Here is a 16,629-nt window from a genome sequence, read left to right as displayed (position 1 = left end):
TCCTTGACAGGTCAAAACAAATTGATCACTGTCCTTGTGCACTTCTCAGACTTCTTCCTTCCATCATCAGCATCAACAGAGAAGGCAGAGTGTGACATTGCCAAGCACCTCAAAGATTTATAAGTAACTTTTCAGATATGGAGAGAGGATGAGAGAAGAGAAATCTGGAAATGCAGATACATTTTAGAAAAGTTTTTGTTTTCTTTTCTTTGGGTTTTACTTGCAGAAACTTTCTGTTCAAGCAGATTGTAGCTGTGGATAAGTCTTCAAAGTTTTACCATGACATCAAGACACAATGTCACCAGTATTGATTATTGCTTAAGCCAGCCACTGCACCTGTTGATGCATAAACAAATGCCTCACGTGTTCAACGATTAAACTTGTTTACAAACCAGCATTATAAGATTTATGATGATCTCTGATTTATGGTCCTCCAGAGACATTGACCTCCACTTGCTTTCCCATGATACTATTACAGACTATGGTAGCCACAGCCTGTTTAGATGACACCCGCTGAACACACTGACCTCTGACCTCAGCCTAGGTCCTAAACCTTGTTGTCCTCATTACCTCATGCTGCCTTAATGTGCAGCATGTTACCTATGGCATGCAAAGGTGGCAAGGTGCGTGGGAATTCAACAAGGCAAGAGACTTAAAGTCAAAGTCAGCAATCCAACAACAACATTCCCAGATACAGGACTAGAACATTTGGTATAAATTCATCCTTATACTTAGAGCCACTATGCTGTGTGGAGCTGTAAACAAAGGAATTGTTCACTCTTTTTTTCTTAACCTGACATCCACAGCTATTGCATGTCAGGTGCATCAGTAAGGCCAGCTGGTCCCCAAGACTTAAGAATAGTCACAGAGGAGTAAATTAGGGGAAGGGGACTGCTATTTCAGGTTAGGCTTTGACTTTTATAGAAGGTGACGGCATGTCCTGAGACGGGTGACACACCTCACATGCTGCTTGTCTCAAGTCACTCCAAAGACAGCGTGGAGAAAACGAGAGCGCTGTTCATTAAAGATGTAAGCTGTGGGTTGAGCCGAGTGGATTTGATAGAAAAAGGGATAATGAAAGGATGTGGTTGGTTTATTGAAAATGTTATTAATAACATTAAGTATTTATTTGAATATTTTTTGGCCAGTTGGCAACCATGAGAAAAAAACCATCTGTTATAATATCATAATGGGGACTGTGTCAGCCCGCAATTACCTATTTATATCAGATTCAGCAGCATTAACATTCATTTAGAGTTGGGTCTGCCTCTGTCTGCCTGATCTGCCTCAACATTCAATCCTCTTCATACTATCATTTTCCCTGCTTTTATGCTGAAAAGTTTCCTACTGCTAGAGACGAGGTTGATGAGAGCAGAGTCTGTCGGCCTGAAGACCAAACCAATAAGCTCAAAGAGGCTAAAAAGGAGAAGAATTTCAGAGTTGTGGGTTAATGACGGTAACACTTTTCACAATACGCTGATTCATTCTTAATGTAAAAACGATGAACACATGTTAAGAAAGGTTAGATGTGGTGTTCAGCGACTCACGACTCTGCGAGTAACACGACATTCTAAATAAAAGTACTAACAGTTAAAGTACTAATATCATCCCCGTTTGGACAAAATCTCTCCCAACATATTTGCTAATGCTCAAATCAGACAATGAGCACTGATGCCTTACAGCTCAGTGTGATTGGCAGGATTTATGGTGTTGGGGAAAAGGTCAACTTTAACACTGAGAGAGCTCATGTGCATTACAGGCTGGTCTTTGGCCCCGCCTGACCCTCTTTCCCGGAACTGCAGACTAGCTTGTCCTGCCTCCTAAGGCAATGCACCATCCTTTTACTGCCACCGGACACCACCACACCCGACCATTACTGCAGCCGTAATTTCTTTCACTTAACTCGATTGATTGCTTTGATGAGGCGTTAGAGAGTCAAATGATCCATATGGCAATTTGAACTTGTCTGGCGGCGGAGAAGTTTGTCTACAGGTCACCAAATTTCCCTTCTTCAGTTCGCAAAGCCAGCTTTTCAGTCAGTGACTCACAATGCATAAACCATCTGCTTGTGGAGTTTTGTTCAACACCTCTCTAAAGGGGATGGTCAAGTTATACCAGACTGATCGACAAAATGAAAATCAATCAGTCAGACTTTTTCCCTAATGCACCAGCAAAGTAAACAATTATCTCGTGAAATAACACATTGTGATACATACTCACACACACGTACAGGCATGCTGCAGTCACAAAGATGTGAGCTGCCATCTAGACAGATCACCAGATAAAATGAAACGTCCCCAACAGTCATCTGGGAGCCCAACAACATTAAGACATGGCTTTACAGTATATTGATTTTAATAGTGCTCCAAAATGTTAAAGGGACACCCCCCCCCCCCCCCCAAATCCATCCATCCATCCATTTTCTATATCGCTTATCCGTCAGGGTCGCGGGGGAGCTGGAGCCTATCCAGCTGACTACGGGCGAAAGGCGGGGTTCACCCTGGACTGGTCGCCAGTCAATCGCAGGGCCAACACACAAAGACAGACAACCACACACACTCACACTCACACCTAGGGGCAATTTAGAGTAGCCAATTAACCTAATGTGCATATTTTTGGGATTGTGGGAGGAAGTCGGAGTACCTGGAGAAAACCCACGCACACTGAAAAAAGTGCAACTACTGTCTCATTGGTTTAAATCACATTTTTATACTGGAGTAATCTAAAATTGTGGTTTCTTTTTTAAAAATTGTTTTTTCAGTTTTGTTCAATGCAAATAGTACACAATTTGCAGTAAACTGAAAATAACATTTGGATTAAAGTAGTTATTTTACTTCAAACCGGAGGTTTTCGTGTCACATGACAAATCGTCACATCACTTGCCCGCTGGTGCATTTCATGAACCATCATTTGAAAGGTTGCTACCTCCCGCCATCTTGCAGCTACTGTAAACAAGGTAAGAATTTGAATTTGTGCTGCTTCTAAACACAAAGTTTTATTTATATACACGTTTGTCGTTAGTGGCTGTTGGACAGCAGTTTAGTGTCTGTATATGATTTACAGATGGCAACGTATTTTTCCCGCTTGTAGCTGAACCGGGTTATTTGTAATATCATAATTTATCACTCAGTGATTGGTATTGCAACGACAATATTGCTGCTGCTATTATTTTTCTGTCTCATAAGTAAAAAGTAGGATGATTTAGTATGATACACCTTGTATTTCTGTAATGCTTGAGCTAGCAAGTTGGTGCATGTTCTGGTTGGTGTCGGCACATTTTCTATGGAAGCAGGACGGAGTTTGCAGTCGCAGTGACTGCAGGTGCTGGGAGGAGAACATGGTAAAACTCCGTTTATCGACCAAAATGCCCATTACTGCATGCATTGTCGGCATCGCTAGCTCGCTAGCTAGCGCCACCGCTAGCTTAGCGTAGTGCAGTCAGTGCGAGCGCGCGCGCGCGTATTGCCGTGTGTGCGCGCAACAGAGCAGAACGCATTCTAATTAAGTTCTACGTTCTAACGTATTATTTTCAGTCTGTAGTGACGGTTACGAATAGTGCACACTGTCCAACCAAAATAGATGTGAAATCTCACGTTTTCCTTTGTGTTTATAGGTTTGTCGAGCCTGGGTCTTTTGACTGTTATAGCCACATTGCTGAATTTGGTAAGTCCTGAAATAAACTGTTAAGTTTATTTAATCTATGATGAAATAAGACCCGAACCCAAAATAGAAATACATTATTTAAACAATAGCTTTGAGCTTAACCACGGATGCATACTTACTAAACTAGTATGTAAATGTAATTTTAATAATTGAAATTCAATTATTGAAATTGATAAATACTCCCATTAAAAGAAACTCCTGCTGAAGACTTAACTGACAGCAAACAACTGTTTCTATAAAATAAATGCAAATGTCCATGCAGCATTTTGTCAATTGAATTAAGTGGTAAATGGGTAAGTTGTTGTTTTTCTTTCTTTCCTAGTCCTTTGATGAATGTGGAATTGCAAAGACTTAAACTGTTCTTGTACCTTGGAAGACTTGGAAGGCACCTTTGACCCACTTGTCAAGATTTCATCAGCCATCCTCACAAAGGGTAGTGGCCACATTGAAATGTTTTGTATGAAATAGCACTCAGCATTCAAATTTAAAGCACTATTTTCAACATATAGCACAGCATCTGAAAAACAGTGAAACAACTGTTTGTGTTTTTCAGGAGTGTTGATACAGAACAAATATTTATGGTTCATTTCTTAAAGTGTAGTTCCAGGGTTTGACCAGCAGAACTGATTGTGGACTGTTGGTCCTATCTACTAAGAAATTGAGCCTATTGAGCATAAATTGAACAGTCAAAGTGCATATAATGGCCCCTGATGTCAAATATAAGACTGTATACACCCCGTAGTTGTGCCATAAGTAGTGCAATAACATTTTCTTTTACTCCTTTGATTTTTTTTGAAGATCAATCCAGAATTTGTGAGAACAACTGCTCCACTTCAACCACAATTCATGGCTTCCTTGGACAACCAGTACTGTAAGCTGATTGAGATCATCAGAAACAACGGAGGAGCTGTCAGAGAGAAGACTCAGGACATACTAAAAGTTCTTGATCAGGTAACGCAATACATCATTTGGGTTTATATCACATAAATGGCAATATAAGCTGTGTTTTTATTGTTAACAAATCGTCCTTATGATCCTTGTTTTGTAGTTGTAGTCTTGTGTGTTTGACAGCCCATTTAGCTGGTTTTCTGAAAGCTTTTGTAAATCACAATTAGTTTAAGTGTTCATTTATGTATGTGCATTGTGTAATTAATGTTCATTGTTTAAAGTTAAGTTGCAAAATTAGATGTGTTCTACACCTACAGAGCCACGAGGTGATTTTGAAACCAGAGTGTCTCTTGAAGGCCTTTATTGTATTCCTTGGGGAAGATGTGGACAAACTCTTCAAGGAGTATCTGGTAAGTATCTCATACTCAAGGTGTCAGACTAAAGGCTTACAGTACATTCATATACGTTTGCCTGTTCCTGTTTATTGTGGAGTACACTGTCCTGCAGTGGTCTTATAATGAACACGTTTGTGTGTGTGTTTTATTTTTTTTGTTTAGATTTGATTGGGAGAATAGTTTGTCTAGGTTTTTAAATTGTTAAATCAGATACTGATCTGCCATCTCTTTTATCAGGTTGGTCAGAAGGATGAACAAGAGCTGGAGAGGTGTACCATGGCAGAGGTGGAGGATCCTCTCCATCCCCCATGTGCCATTGGGATTGTTATCGATGGTGTGGAAGCCATCACTCACACATTGTTGTGCCCTGTTATTTGGCCTCATCTATGCTCTAAACCTCAGCTATCCACGTGAGTTAAAGCACACTTTTGATGCACTGCAGAAAATATTCATGAAGATAGAACCAAAGACAATGATGCAGAGTATTCAGTCTGACTTCCAAGCTCAACATACAAGATTGATGAAAACTTCTATTTGTACACAAGATCTTTATGTAAAAAGTACTTTGATTTGTTTCACATGTGGTTAAGGTTACAAAAAGCTGTTACAGAAGGAAAAGGAAACAATAAAAAGTCAGTAATTGGAGGCTTTTATTTTATATTGCTATATTTATTTTTATTTTATATGTGATGCATGTTTTAAGATATCACAATAAAGTTATTTTGAAGATATTTTCTGTCTTAATTTATTGCAAGTTAACCAAAGTAAAACTAAACAAAAACATTATCTAATGGAATGTAATGACCTGCATTAAGTAACATTTTTACTTGTGACTAAAGAAAACATATTGATTAATGTGGAAGTAAAATAACAGTTTACAGTACTGAATCAAAGATTTTAACTTGAGAGAACTTAATCAAATTGCATGTAACAAAATTACATCAATTTAATTAGTTTTATCTGAAGTAAAAGTATACTTTGATGTAATAGTAAATATTAAGTTTAAGCAAAGTAAAAATATTGAGTCAGAGCAAAGTAAAAAATGCTGTGTGGTCATTAGAATAACTAATATTTTCACTTTGAGTGAATGTAAATTTTTGCTTTGGTGGAATTAATATTTTTGCTTGATATTAAATCAAATTTATGGTGTCAACCAAGTCATAAATTTAACTTGAGAGAAACTAATACATTTAGGTGTAACAAATTACATCAATTTTTTTAAGTTAATCCAAAGTATCACTTTTTTCAGTGCAGGCACAGGGAGAACATGCAAACTCCACATGGAAGGGCCCAGACCGGGATTCGAACCTGGAACCCTCTTGCTATGAGGCGACAGTGCTAACCACTGCACCACCGTGTCGCCGCCCCAAAATCAAAAATACATATTTTGCCTCTCAGTGAAGTCTGCATCCTCTCTCATATAGTACAACTAGATGTCCCTTTGCTTGTGCTGCTTAAAACACCAACAGGACACTTGAAAAACTCAACAGCAATGTTTCTTTCCAGGAATTATGACCCGATCACTCAACAAAATCCACAGACCATGTTGTGAGCATTGTCATGTAGGAACTATTTTTTATGTAACTACACCGTATCACTGCAAAGAAGGAAACATGCTTCTACTCATGGACACACGCACACTTCCTTGTATCTGTATCTGCATGGTGATACAGAAAATAGTAAATAGCTGACAGTCAGCAGACATTTCTGTGACTTATCTCCATAACCCAGCAAGTCACACCAAAACAGTCTAGTTGGATGACTAGCATGCAAGTGAGACAAAAAACATTTTGTTATTTTGTTTCTGCCCCTTTAAACAAAGACAGTTTTGGGAGACAATAAAATATCCACGCAGGTCTGCACTTGAATGTGTTCAGTTGATAGTAGACTAACAAATGGAGGGCTGACTCATAGGGTGAGTCACTGTCTTCCAATGTTTAGGCAGCGCATACCGTTCTGACAGACATCACTATGAATGAGAATGTTTGTTTCCCTAAATAAGCCTTGGAATCCTGTTCTTCATTCAAACCTCAGATAAATGATATTAACGAGCAGAAGTAATGTAGCACCCTGGATGCATGAAGTGCCAAAATTCACATGATGTTTTTCATCACATTAGTCACACGTTAAACACCAACTTACTGTGATGATGCTGACAAAGATCCACATATTATAACAGGAAAGCACCTCAGTGGCTTGGCTTTTGAATTCATGTAATTTGTTGTGGCTGTGCTATCATTATTAAGTGCTATCATTATTAGTGTTCAATGGTTAATTAATGTATTATATTAATCTGACTTAATAATAGGTGTACAGACACCTAGGTAAACAAAGGTACAGAGTTTATTTTTATGAACTACAAATGGTGAATAATAAAAAAAAGTTTATTGCCTTAAACAAGCTAGTTTACATGGACAAGGAAGCCGTAAGAGCAGACTACTCCAAAGGTAGTCCTTTTTTAAGACATTATGTTGGTTTTATGGCAGTGATTTTTTATGGTAAAATAACCTAAAGATAACATCGCTTTGCGGAGCACTTTATATGAATGAAGATGATATTTAATGAAATTGAGCCTCCTATTGGCAAATCCCTACAGTCCACAGCACATCTGATTACATATAAGCTAAGAGGGGTATCAGATGTTCTTGTGCTAAAGCAGGTGGTACAGACAGTACAAGACAGAGTTTTTTTTATCAAACTAATAGGATGTGGAATATAAATGGGTCACAGCACCACTCAGGGGAAATTGCCAGGCAGACTTTTTGAAGGAAATGCTGTAATCTTGGTCTCTGATGTAACGTATATTTCCCTCCAGTGGCCTTCAAAACAACTGCAAGTAGGCTGCCAGGTTGGTATGAAAACCTTTTAGCCTTTAAAACCTTTTCTTCTGATGAAATATTTGGAAAGATGCTGGGATTTGGTAAGAGCTATATTGCTGTTAATCCACTTTCATAAAGTGTTGATTTAGAGCAATTACTACTTAAAATGTATGTTCACTTTAAAGGGGACACTTTTTGGACAAAAAATGTTTAAAGGTTTGGAAATTAAGAAAAACTGGAAAAAAACACACACTTTTTGGTGTTTTTCTGGAGGTCTCTTAGCTTTAGTTGTCATATATATACTGAGAGAGAGAGATAATTTAACTGGTATCACATGAAATCTGTATTAAGTCAAATTGTTCTAGCCGCTGCTTGCCAGAGTGTATAAAGTCACTGTATTCTTGTAGACTCTGGTGAATCATCATATTTGTACAATGACATCTTCCCACCTTTAATGCATCACGTACAGATGAAGTATATGAAGAGGGTATGGTCACAAAGTAGCTCTGTTGTCTAAGGTTTTCCAGCCAACTCTGCATCATCCCCAGGCCACATCTACTGAGGGAGATTACAAGTTTTAACTGCAACAGAGAGAATGAGTCATGAATCATATGAACAGAGGGATTCTGGCGTGAAGGGTGAGGCTGCAGAAGCATTTATGAAAACAATCATTTGTATAGTTACTGAGCAATAAGGAATGATGAAGCCACTAGACCAGTGATGAAGGAATGATTAAAAAAAACAAAAAACCAAATGTCTTTATCCCCATATTTTTTGTCTTAGTATTTTCTTTTAGAACTAATTAAAATAATATCCCGCTAATCTTGGTACGTTCAGGTGTGTTTTCTTTGTCTTCTAATGATATATAAATATTACTGTTTATTCGCACAATAAAATATCCAACGTTTGAAACCGATTTATGTCAGGGTGAATAGCCCGTGGTAAATTGCGACGTCCAGTGGTGTTACTGTGAATACTTTGAGAAAAATGAAGTGAACGAAACTTTATTTTGGAACCTTTCAGCCAGACACACACACACTCCTCAGACAACGGGCTTTGCAGTAGTTTTAGACTTTGTCCATCTTCAGTGTCGCGGGAAGATGAAAGCCTCGACTTAACACGGCAGGGCGCAGAGGGTTCAATGCTTCCTTCAGGTGCAATTTAAAATAGTGTAAATACAAAATACAGGGTTAACCTGCAAACTATTAATATTTCAGTTATGAGGTGATGGAATAGGAAACATTATGAAACAACTGCGTGTTGTGTGTGCATTGGCAGGATGTTGCATTGTATCTATGCATGTTGCATAGAAGGCCATTTGGTCTTTAGATGTGGGCCAAATGAAAAATATTTAATTTTAAATTTGTAGAATAGACATATAGTGGCTTTGTCTTTTATGTGTCCTCAAACCTGCTAGTTTCAAAACTCCTTTTCATATCACTACATATGTTATACAGTATAGTGGCACTGCAGAAGGTTGAGCCTGACCTTACAAGACGCACTTGAATGCAACATGAACTCTTGGCAGCGGAGACGGTCTCTTTGAAGTTGAGTTTGCCGGGCTGAGTTGGATCGACCTGCCGAGGTAATTATTAAATTATTGCAAAAACGTTTTTGTATAAAGACATTTTATGTGACAGGATGTACACGAGTCAAAATAAACGCGCTCAGTGCAAAATAAATACATTTAAATTTCAATTTATACGGCCAAAAGTACAGAAAGGTATGCTAATAAAGTAGTGTGGTTTTACGAAAACCGTCTGTTTTTGTAATTACGACTACTTACATCAGTTTTCATCCCAGCATATTGACCGGACAAAACTGTTTAAAAAAAGAAGAAAGAAATGCATGTAACCGTAAATCCATACTGCCATTTCCCCAAATAGTTAAATTAAGTCAACATGATATCTTTACATTGTTGCATGCTGTTTCCTGTGTTAGCAAAGTCATTTTTGACGCTTTAGAAGCAATAAAAAACGAACAGAGTACGCGCTAAATGGGTCATTTCAAATAGGATTTCACCAAAACATATTGCTCTGTTATGTTTTGGTTTTATATATCAGCCTGCTCCACGGTGATGCTCACAATAAATGTCTTGCAGCAGACCAAGGTAACTAGTGCTTGGAGGAAGTGGGCACTTATCTTCTAACCTCCTCACATGTCCTATTGATTAAAGTTGTAAACCAAATGTTTCATCATAGATATACGGTAAACACAATTTAAAAGCCAGCAGAGCTGTTAAGGGTTTTATGCAAATGGTTTATGTCCTCTGGGAAATAAGATATTCTGACCTGTCACCCCACTGATATATACAGTGTAATCTTCACTTGGCTGAGGCTGTCTTTACAGGAGCAGTGCACATTCATCACGTCTGCTGCCTTGAACCTGAGCTTTATGTTTAAACCATAAAAGTAATAGAATAATCCTGTTTCAGCAAGACACCAACACCCAACACATCTCAAACAGTTTGTGCATTAAAAAGATTTGCTGCCCATATGCACACTCTCACACAACAAAAGTGCATGCAAATACAGACAAAGCAACATGAAGCTGCTGCAGGTAAGTATGCAGTAGCAGACAGTAAGACAGGACATAAATTAAAGCTACCATCCAAGCACTAAATGAGGCAATACATTTTAATAGAATACTCTCTTGTAGAGGCTGGTAAAAGAGCACCTTACTGAGACGCTCATTTTTTCCTTCAATTTATGTAAATAGATAGATAATGAGACTAATACCCAAATTGCATATGGCAGTCTGCAACTAATGTGGATTTTTAATTATTGAATACTCAGTTAAACTTTTTGTCTGTAAAATGTCAGAAATTAGTGGAAAATGCCCGACACACTACCCCAAATCTAAAACAGTCTAATAAGAAATTTTACCCTCCTGGAGAATTTAATGTTCAGTTTTTATTTAAAGCTAAGCTCATTTTGACGGTCGTATTGGTTTGAATGTTGAATGCGATTGCTTTTATCAGACTCCTTCATTTGTAAAATCATAAGTAGGGACGCTGTGCCTAATGTTGGGAAGGTGTTGAAATGTGAGGCTTTAACAGTAAAAACAATACAGCCCCAGTGCTATGATACGCCTTTGTTTCAGCACAGAGCTCGTTGATCAGATACTTGTACATATTTTGTAACCTCAATATTAAGAAGTGACAGAAAAGGGAAGTGACCAAAATTAGCCTAAGAATGTTTTATCTTGGCTTTTCTTTCATCTGAGTAAATCTGTTTATAATATCAAATATAATATCAAACTATGTATTGAAAACTACTGTATCTAACTTCTAACGACAGAACAGACCCATGAGTGACTGCGAGGAGACAGGCTTCTTTTGGGAGTCTTGGATTTCGCCTGGAAAAAGAAAGAGAAAAAAGGACTCTAAAAAATGTCCAGACCACAAAAATGACATGACTGTGAAAACAGAGGAGAACATCAGGAAAAAAAAGAAAAATAAAAACTCCAAATTCAAAGAAGCAATGGTGAGAAGGAAATCAAAGAAAAAAGACAAGAAGAAAAACAGATCGGCTTTGGAACTCGGTGACAGTTTTGTACCTACGCAGGCCTGCAGTGCACAAGCAAAACCTACTGTGAAACCAGAATCTTCAAATTCACACATCAAGGACAAGCTAAAACCTGATCACCTGACTCAAGACTCCAAGAAGAAAATCAAAAGAAAAAAGAAAGTGGCGTTCAACCTGTCACCGGGCTACATCTGTGCCAAACGTCCTGAATTTGTCTCTTCATCTCAGCATTGTTCCAGAGAGAGCATCCACTTGGAGAGTGAAGCTGTGAGAGACAGCGGGAGCTGTTCACGGGTCACAGTGACCAGGCTCAGCCAGGGGCCGACACATAACAATGACTCTCAATGCACCAGCGAGGACGTAAACAGCCAGGACCTGTTTATCACTCAGAAGACATTCAGAGCGTCGCCCTCGGAACTTTCCAGCAGTGACACCAGTGACAGAGCCTTTACTTCAACCCCTCAAGTATCCACACATTGCGACAAGCTGCGCTCCTCCATGGCTCAGACAAAACAGCTTGTTGAAGGATCATACAAAGACTTACATGTTCAGCAGCATCACAGAAAGACAAATGAGCACCCAGAGAAGACAGAACAAGAGGATTCAAACAAAGTACATCATAAGCACATGAAGGGAAAATGTCAGACACAGATGCAGCTAAATACAAATCTTACTGAGGAGGAAAAAGTATTGTGTCCTGTCTATATAAAGCCCAGTGTGAATCCTTACCTGGCTGAGCCAATTGTTGAAAACCCCTGCCTGGATGTTGCAAAGTCAAAGAAACATTCGTGTACTTCAAGCTCACAGTCCATGAAAAACACTTCCACTCAAACAGAAAACTTCTTCAGCACTGAACTCTCCTCCTACCTCAACTTCTGCCAAAAATGTACAGTGACTGCACACTTTAAAGACTTGAAAGCTTTGGACCTGAGCCTGCCACACAGGTCCAGAAGAGACCTTGGTTCATGTTTGTCAGTGAACACAAAATTGTCTTTAACAGAACAGATGAAAGGTGACAACCACCAAGATAACAACTTGCATCCATCTTGCTCTTCTGGCATAAAAGAAGTGGAGGTAAAGAAGGAGGATCAGCATCCTTGCTCTGTAAGCACACAAAGTAAAGGTGAAACAACTCTGAGCCCCCAGTCCGGTTCCGAGCCTAAGTCTGCAGACACGACAACCTCCAGCGAAGACAACGAGCCCCCCTGTCGCACTACCAAGCTGGACCTGGCCCAGGTGATACCACAAGATAGTCTGCCAGCCTGTCTTGTATTTCCATTTCTTGCACAGGCTATGACACTCACACCTCAGAACAACTATTTTTTTTAAACAATTGAAATTTAAAATGTATTTAAAATTACAATGTCCATTTTCTCTCAAACTTTTCATCAACAAATCCCATGAGAAGACCAAAAACTTTGAACTGATGCTACTAAGAAGTATTGTGTGTATCAAAGCCTCATGTATCTTATTCTTCTGTGCACCATTGTCAATCAGAAACTATTAAAACGCAACAGTGAGCCATACTGTTTCACATTACCATTAATGCAAAGGTTAAATAAAGCTTAGTAGTTTCCTTTGAATTCACACTATCTCGCCAAATGGATACTGATTCATTGCTGAAAATACTTCCCAACAAATGCACTATTTCATTTGCAAACCTGCAACAAGTCAAGTTTCCCTTATACAGTTTCCATCAAAATACTTATATGAATATTCATATAGGAAATCTGCAGTACATATCAATATCAATCAAATAACCTAGTATCTTTTTAATCATGAAAATCTACAGTGCCCAGATGTTTTAAGAATTTACTGAGCCTTTTTAAATGACAGGGAACAAAGGTCAGAATATTTCCTCTTGAGCTTTAAACTGTTGTCCCTGCTGAGCAGTGACATAAAGGTAAAGGTTTAAGCCCTACTCTTCAGTAACAAAATGACTTTTTGTTTGACTTCAGGTCAGAGCAGTCCAGATGAGACTCAATGAGTCCTTTTTCTTCAGGACAAAAGGAGAGGGACGGTCACCCAGGCCGGAGTCTCCACTGATGAAAGTCACTTGGAGCAGAGACGTTAAAAGCAGGAAGGGCCGCTGAGTTCACATGCAAGGACGATATCCTACAGCCAGCAGCTGTCACATTCTTATTGACTTAAAGAGCAGCCAGGCATCAGATTAACAGGTAAAATAAATTCAACATTTGATGCTAAAACTTGTGATGGATGTTATTAGGAACATGAAAAGGTTAAGAAAAAGAAAAATCCTTTTTGTATTAATGATGAGTTTATGAATTTGTCAGTTGTTTGAATTTTCAAGTTAGGCTTTGCCATAATGTTGTTACTATATGGTTTTAAATGCACACAGGTTATATGTCACTCCTTCAGTTTAGTGACAGCTTTTTGAATGATTTCAGGAAACATAATTGTAGTTCACAGCTTTGTTCGTCATCCGTTCTATGTGAAAGCAAGTCTTTAATCAATTAAAGTTTATTTATTGTACATAAACAGTGGTTTGGTTTCTGTACATCCTATACAGTTTTAGATCTTAACAGTTTTTCAAAATTAGCTAGTTAAATTTCAATATTAAGCCGTTTACTGTTATCTTTGTTAATTTCACATTCACAGCAGTGCACACTTGTCATTTGTCACATGTTAGTTAAGCTTTCATTTCTGCTCAAACAGTGTGAACTACATCGAATGATGAGGAGCACCACATTGTACCAAGCATATGTTCAGGATTTTCTGTATTACTTTGACATACACCCCTCTTGTCAACAAGGGCTTGTTTTCTAGCTGCAACATATTTGAAAGAAACAAATCTTTATGCATATATTACACCCTGCTGCCCCTCATCTATAAAAAAAAAGGAAAAAGAATTGATTTTTTTGTCGCATTTGCCTCAGCCTGTCCCGTCTAGTTCTGCTTCATGTCTGCTATGTGTCTGTTTATTTCATATCTCAATCCCAACCTGTCTTACAGCAGTTCTTCATTATAGTGTTGGAGTAAGCAACATTTTCTGCTAATAATCTACATTGTAGACGTGTTTCTAACGGCGTGGTGTCAAACCATCTATTTTTTCTGTTTGCGGGAAACAAAATGAATCTAGAATTACAAGCTACATAACCAACAGATGATTTAATTGTACCCAAGTGCTTTCAGGTGGATTTTTTTCTTTAACGAGACAGAGTCAGAACAGTCTAATTGTGTCTAAAGAGCTTGATCCCCATCCAGCTCCAGAGGTGGAAGAAGACGTAGACAGGGATGGTGACCGGCAGCAGCAGGCTGTAGAAACACAGACTGTTGCTGCTGGTGCAGCCTTGAGGGAAGTTCTCATCCACTGCAGCAGAGTAGAACAAACCAAAGAGAGACAGTATCGGGACCAGCCCCACCATCATGGACAGGGAGAACATGCTGATGAGTTCTGAGACAGGAGACTACTGTGCTGATATATTACATGTACTTTAAACTAGGTGGCTAGAATGCAAAACAAATCACTGTGCAGCAATACAATATGGCACTTGAACAGAGTAGGATCTAGAAGTACAGTCTTATCCAGTCCAATAGCCTTTAAAACACAATGTTAGATTTGTTTGCTTGGGTCAGCTGAAGGTTTCTACCCTTCTGTTGGTGTGGTTGAGGTATCTTCATCTTTCTGTAGGAGTCTGGCATCCTGAGGGATCATGTTGGGGATGCCACCAATGATGGGATAGGCGATACCAAGCTCCTCGTTGATCAACTCATTGGTTTTAGCCTCGTACCTGGGGAGGGAGGAGAAGCACAATTCTTCTATGATGCAGTAACACTTGGATGTCAAACGGAGTCATTTTATTTTAGTGTTTCACTTGACATGGAAGCTGAGGCAAAAGATGTTTTCCTAACTTTAACTACTGCCAAAGAGGATCCCATAGTTTATATATATATAGTTTAATATATCTATTATCTAAAATTGTGACCACACAGTATTTAAAAGCATTTTCACATATATTTATCCCGATTCCACAAAGTTGGGAAAAACATACACGATGTGATAATTTGCTAATCCTTTCTGACACGTACTCAATTGATCATTGATTTTGTAAATATCTGCTTATTCTGAATTCGACGCCAGCAGCACGTTTCAAACCATATGGGACAGGAGCAACAAAAGACGAGAACAATTACACACGTCGAGGTGTGGCAGCGCCTTCACCGCAGTCTCGAAGATCTGCCAGTCACCAGAAATGTCAATGTGCATTGAAGTCCCGAAGCTTTGAATCTTTTTTTTTTTTTTTTTGGCACAGACAGAAAGAAAATGCCAAATCCTCATAGCACTTCGGGCGCCCATCACTACCCAAATCACCTTTAGCTGTCTTACCTCAGTGGCTTCTTGGACAGCGGACACACCAGGAACTCAAGCAGAGAGGTGTCAAATGCCTGCTGCACTTCGTCCTTCACGTCCGAAAGCCTCCTGACCGACACAGAGACTGGTGTTACCCTCTGTATTAAAGGTGCCTTTTTCACATAGCGGTAAACAAGAACTGTTTCTGTCACCAGTCTACCCAAAACATTCCGAAACATGACCAAAACTGTGCAACAAACTGGCTAAAACTCCCCGACCGGAAAGACCTGCAATGAAAATGTGTAACCCCAATATGGTCCTTTTCCTGTAAGTGGAAAACGGTTGTGATTAGTTCCGCTTATTGACTTCTTTAGCAGTTCCCTTTCAAAATATATAATATAATATATTTAATATATTTAATATATAGACCGTTTAAATTGCTCATCTCATAAGCTATTTAGGGTATTACATATAAAACATTCCATACTGGAATTGTTATGATCATATATGAGCTGCACAATGGTTATTACTTTGACCGTATGGGGGCACTATTACACCGTTCAGCTCGATACACCAAACATCTTCATGTCTGATTTAACCAGAATAAGAAACCAGAGTTTGAAAAAGACCATTTAAACAAAAATAAATTTAATTAATTAATTAATAAGCTGAATCTTAGTGAATGTAATTTAGCCTTAGTAATATAGCCAACACTGCTGTCAACAATTTTCTCAGAATGACAAAATTCACAAATGAAATCACTTTTCTATAAAATGGAAGAAATTAATGAAGGTACATATTTTGTAAATTTTGCACCAGTCAGTGTGTGAACTGTAGTTTCGTTTAAGCCATACAGACACCTTGAAAATAATTTCCCAGCAGGTTATATCTACACAATATTAAAGATTGTCAGAGAGCCCATGCCAGCCAGAGCAGAATACTTTTCCCCATCCATATGGCTGAAGATATTGCTCTGAGACTTTCTTGGCAGGGCCCCAACTTGTTTTAAAACTGCTTCTAGCTGT

The 16,629-nt window shown here is 38.6% G+C and overlaps 3 protein-coding genes across 3 annotated transcripts; 1 reads left to right on the top strand and 2 right to left on the bottom strand.

Annotated features, from left to right (window-relative positions):
• The first annotated feature begins 9,194 nt into the window (after positions 1-9,194).
• Positions 9,195-13,385, top strand: si:ch211-176l24.4. The gene is made up of 3 exons (XM_046394983.1): positions 9,195-9,350; positions 11,065-12,528; positions 13,251-13,385. The coding sequence occupies exons 2-3, from the start codon at positions 11,074-11,076 to the stop codon at positions 13,383-13,385; spliced, it is 1,590 nt and encodes a 529-aa protein (XP_046250939.1). The 5' UTR covers positions 9,195-9,350; positions 11,065-11,073.
• Positions 13,386-13,757: 372 nt separating this feature from the next.
• On the bottom strand, positions 13,758-14,846 carry LOC124062316 (phosphatidylinositol N-acetylglucosaminyltransferase subunit Y-like). The gene has a single exon (XM_046394985.1). The coding sequence runs from the start codon at positions 14,694-14,696 to the stop codon at positions 14,484-14,486; it is 213 nt and encodes a 70-aa protein (XP_046250941.1). The 5' UTR covers positions 14,697-14,846; the 3' UTR covers positions 13,758-14,483.
• Positions 14,847-14,879: 33 nt separating this feature from the next.
• Positions 14,880-15,917, bottom strand: LOC124062315 (protein preY, mitochondrial-like). Its single transcript, XM_046394984.1, has 2 exons — positions 15,641-15,917; positions 14,880-15,044 (listed from the first exon to the last, which is right to left on the bottom strand). Exons 1-2 carry the CDS (start codon positions 15,841-15,843, stop codon positions 14,900-14,902), a joined length of 348 nt encoding a protein of 115 aa, XP_046250940.1. The 5' UTR covers positions 15,844-15,917; the 3' UTR covers positions 14,880-14,899.
• Positions 15,918-16,629: the final 712 nt, after the last annotated feature.

This window comes from Scatophagus argus, chromosome 7, assembly GCF_020382885.2.
Source record: "Scatophagus argus isolate fScaArg1 chromosome 7, fScaArg1.pri, whole genome shotgun sequence".
In the NCBI taxonomy this organism is placed as follows: Eukaryota; Metazoa; Chordata; class Actinopteri; family Scatophagidae; genus Scatophagus; species Scatophagus argus.
Note: the sequence above shows the minus strand (reverse complement) of the source record. Positions and strands in the feature narration are given on the sequence as shown.

Bases quoted from the DNA above. Each gene is read 5' to 3' on its own strand.
- si:ch211-176l24.4 (XM_046394983.1), top strand. From the start codon at position 11,074: ATGAGTGACTGCGAGGAGACAGGCTTCTTTTGGGAGTCTTGGATTTCG. The intron at 12,529-13,250 runs GTGATACCACAA...GTTTGACTTCAG, and splicing joins CCAAGCTGGACCTGGCCCAG to GTCAGAGCAGTCCAGATGAG.
- LOC124062316 (XM_046394985.1), bottom strand. From the start codon at position 14,696: ATGTTCTCCCTGTCCATGATGGTGGGGCTGGTCCCGATACTGTCTCTC.
- LOC124062315 (XM_046394984.1), bottom strand. From the start codon at position 15,843: ATGTTTCGGAATGTTTTGGGTAGACTGGTGACAGAAACAGTTCTTGTT. The intron at 15,045-15,640 runs GTAAGACAGCTA...CTCCCTCCCCAG, and splicing joins CTGTCCAAGAAGCCACTGAG to GTACGAGGCTAAAACCAATG.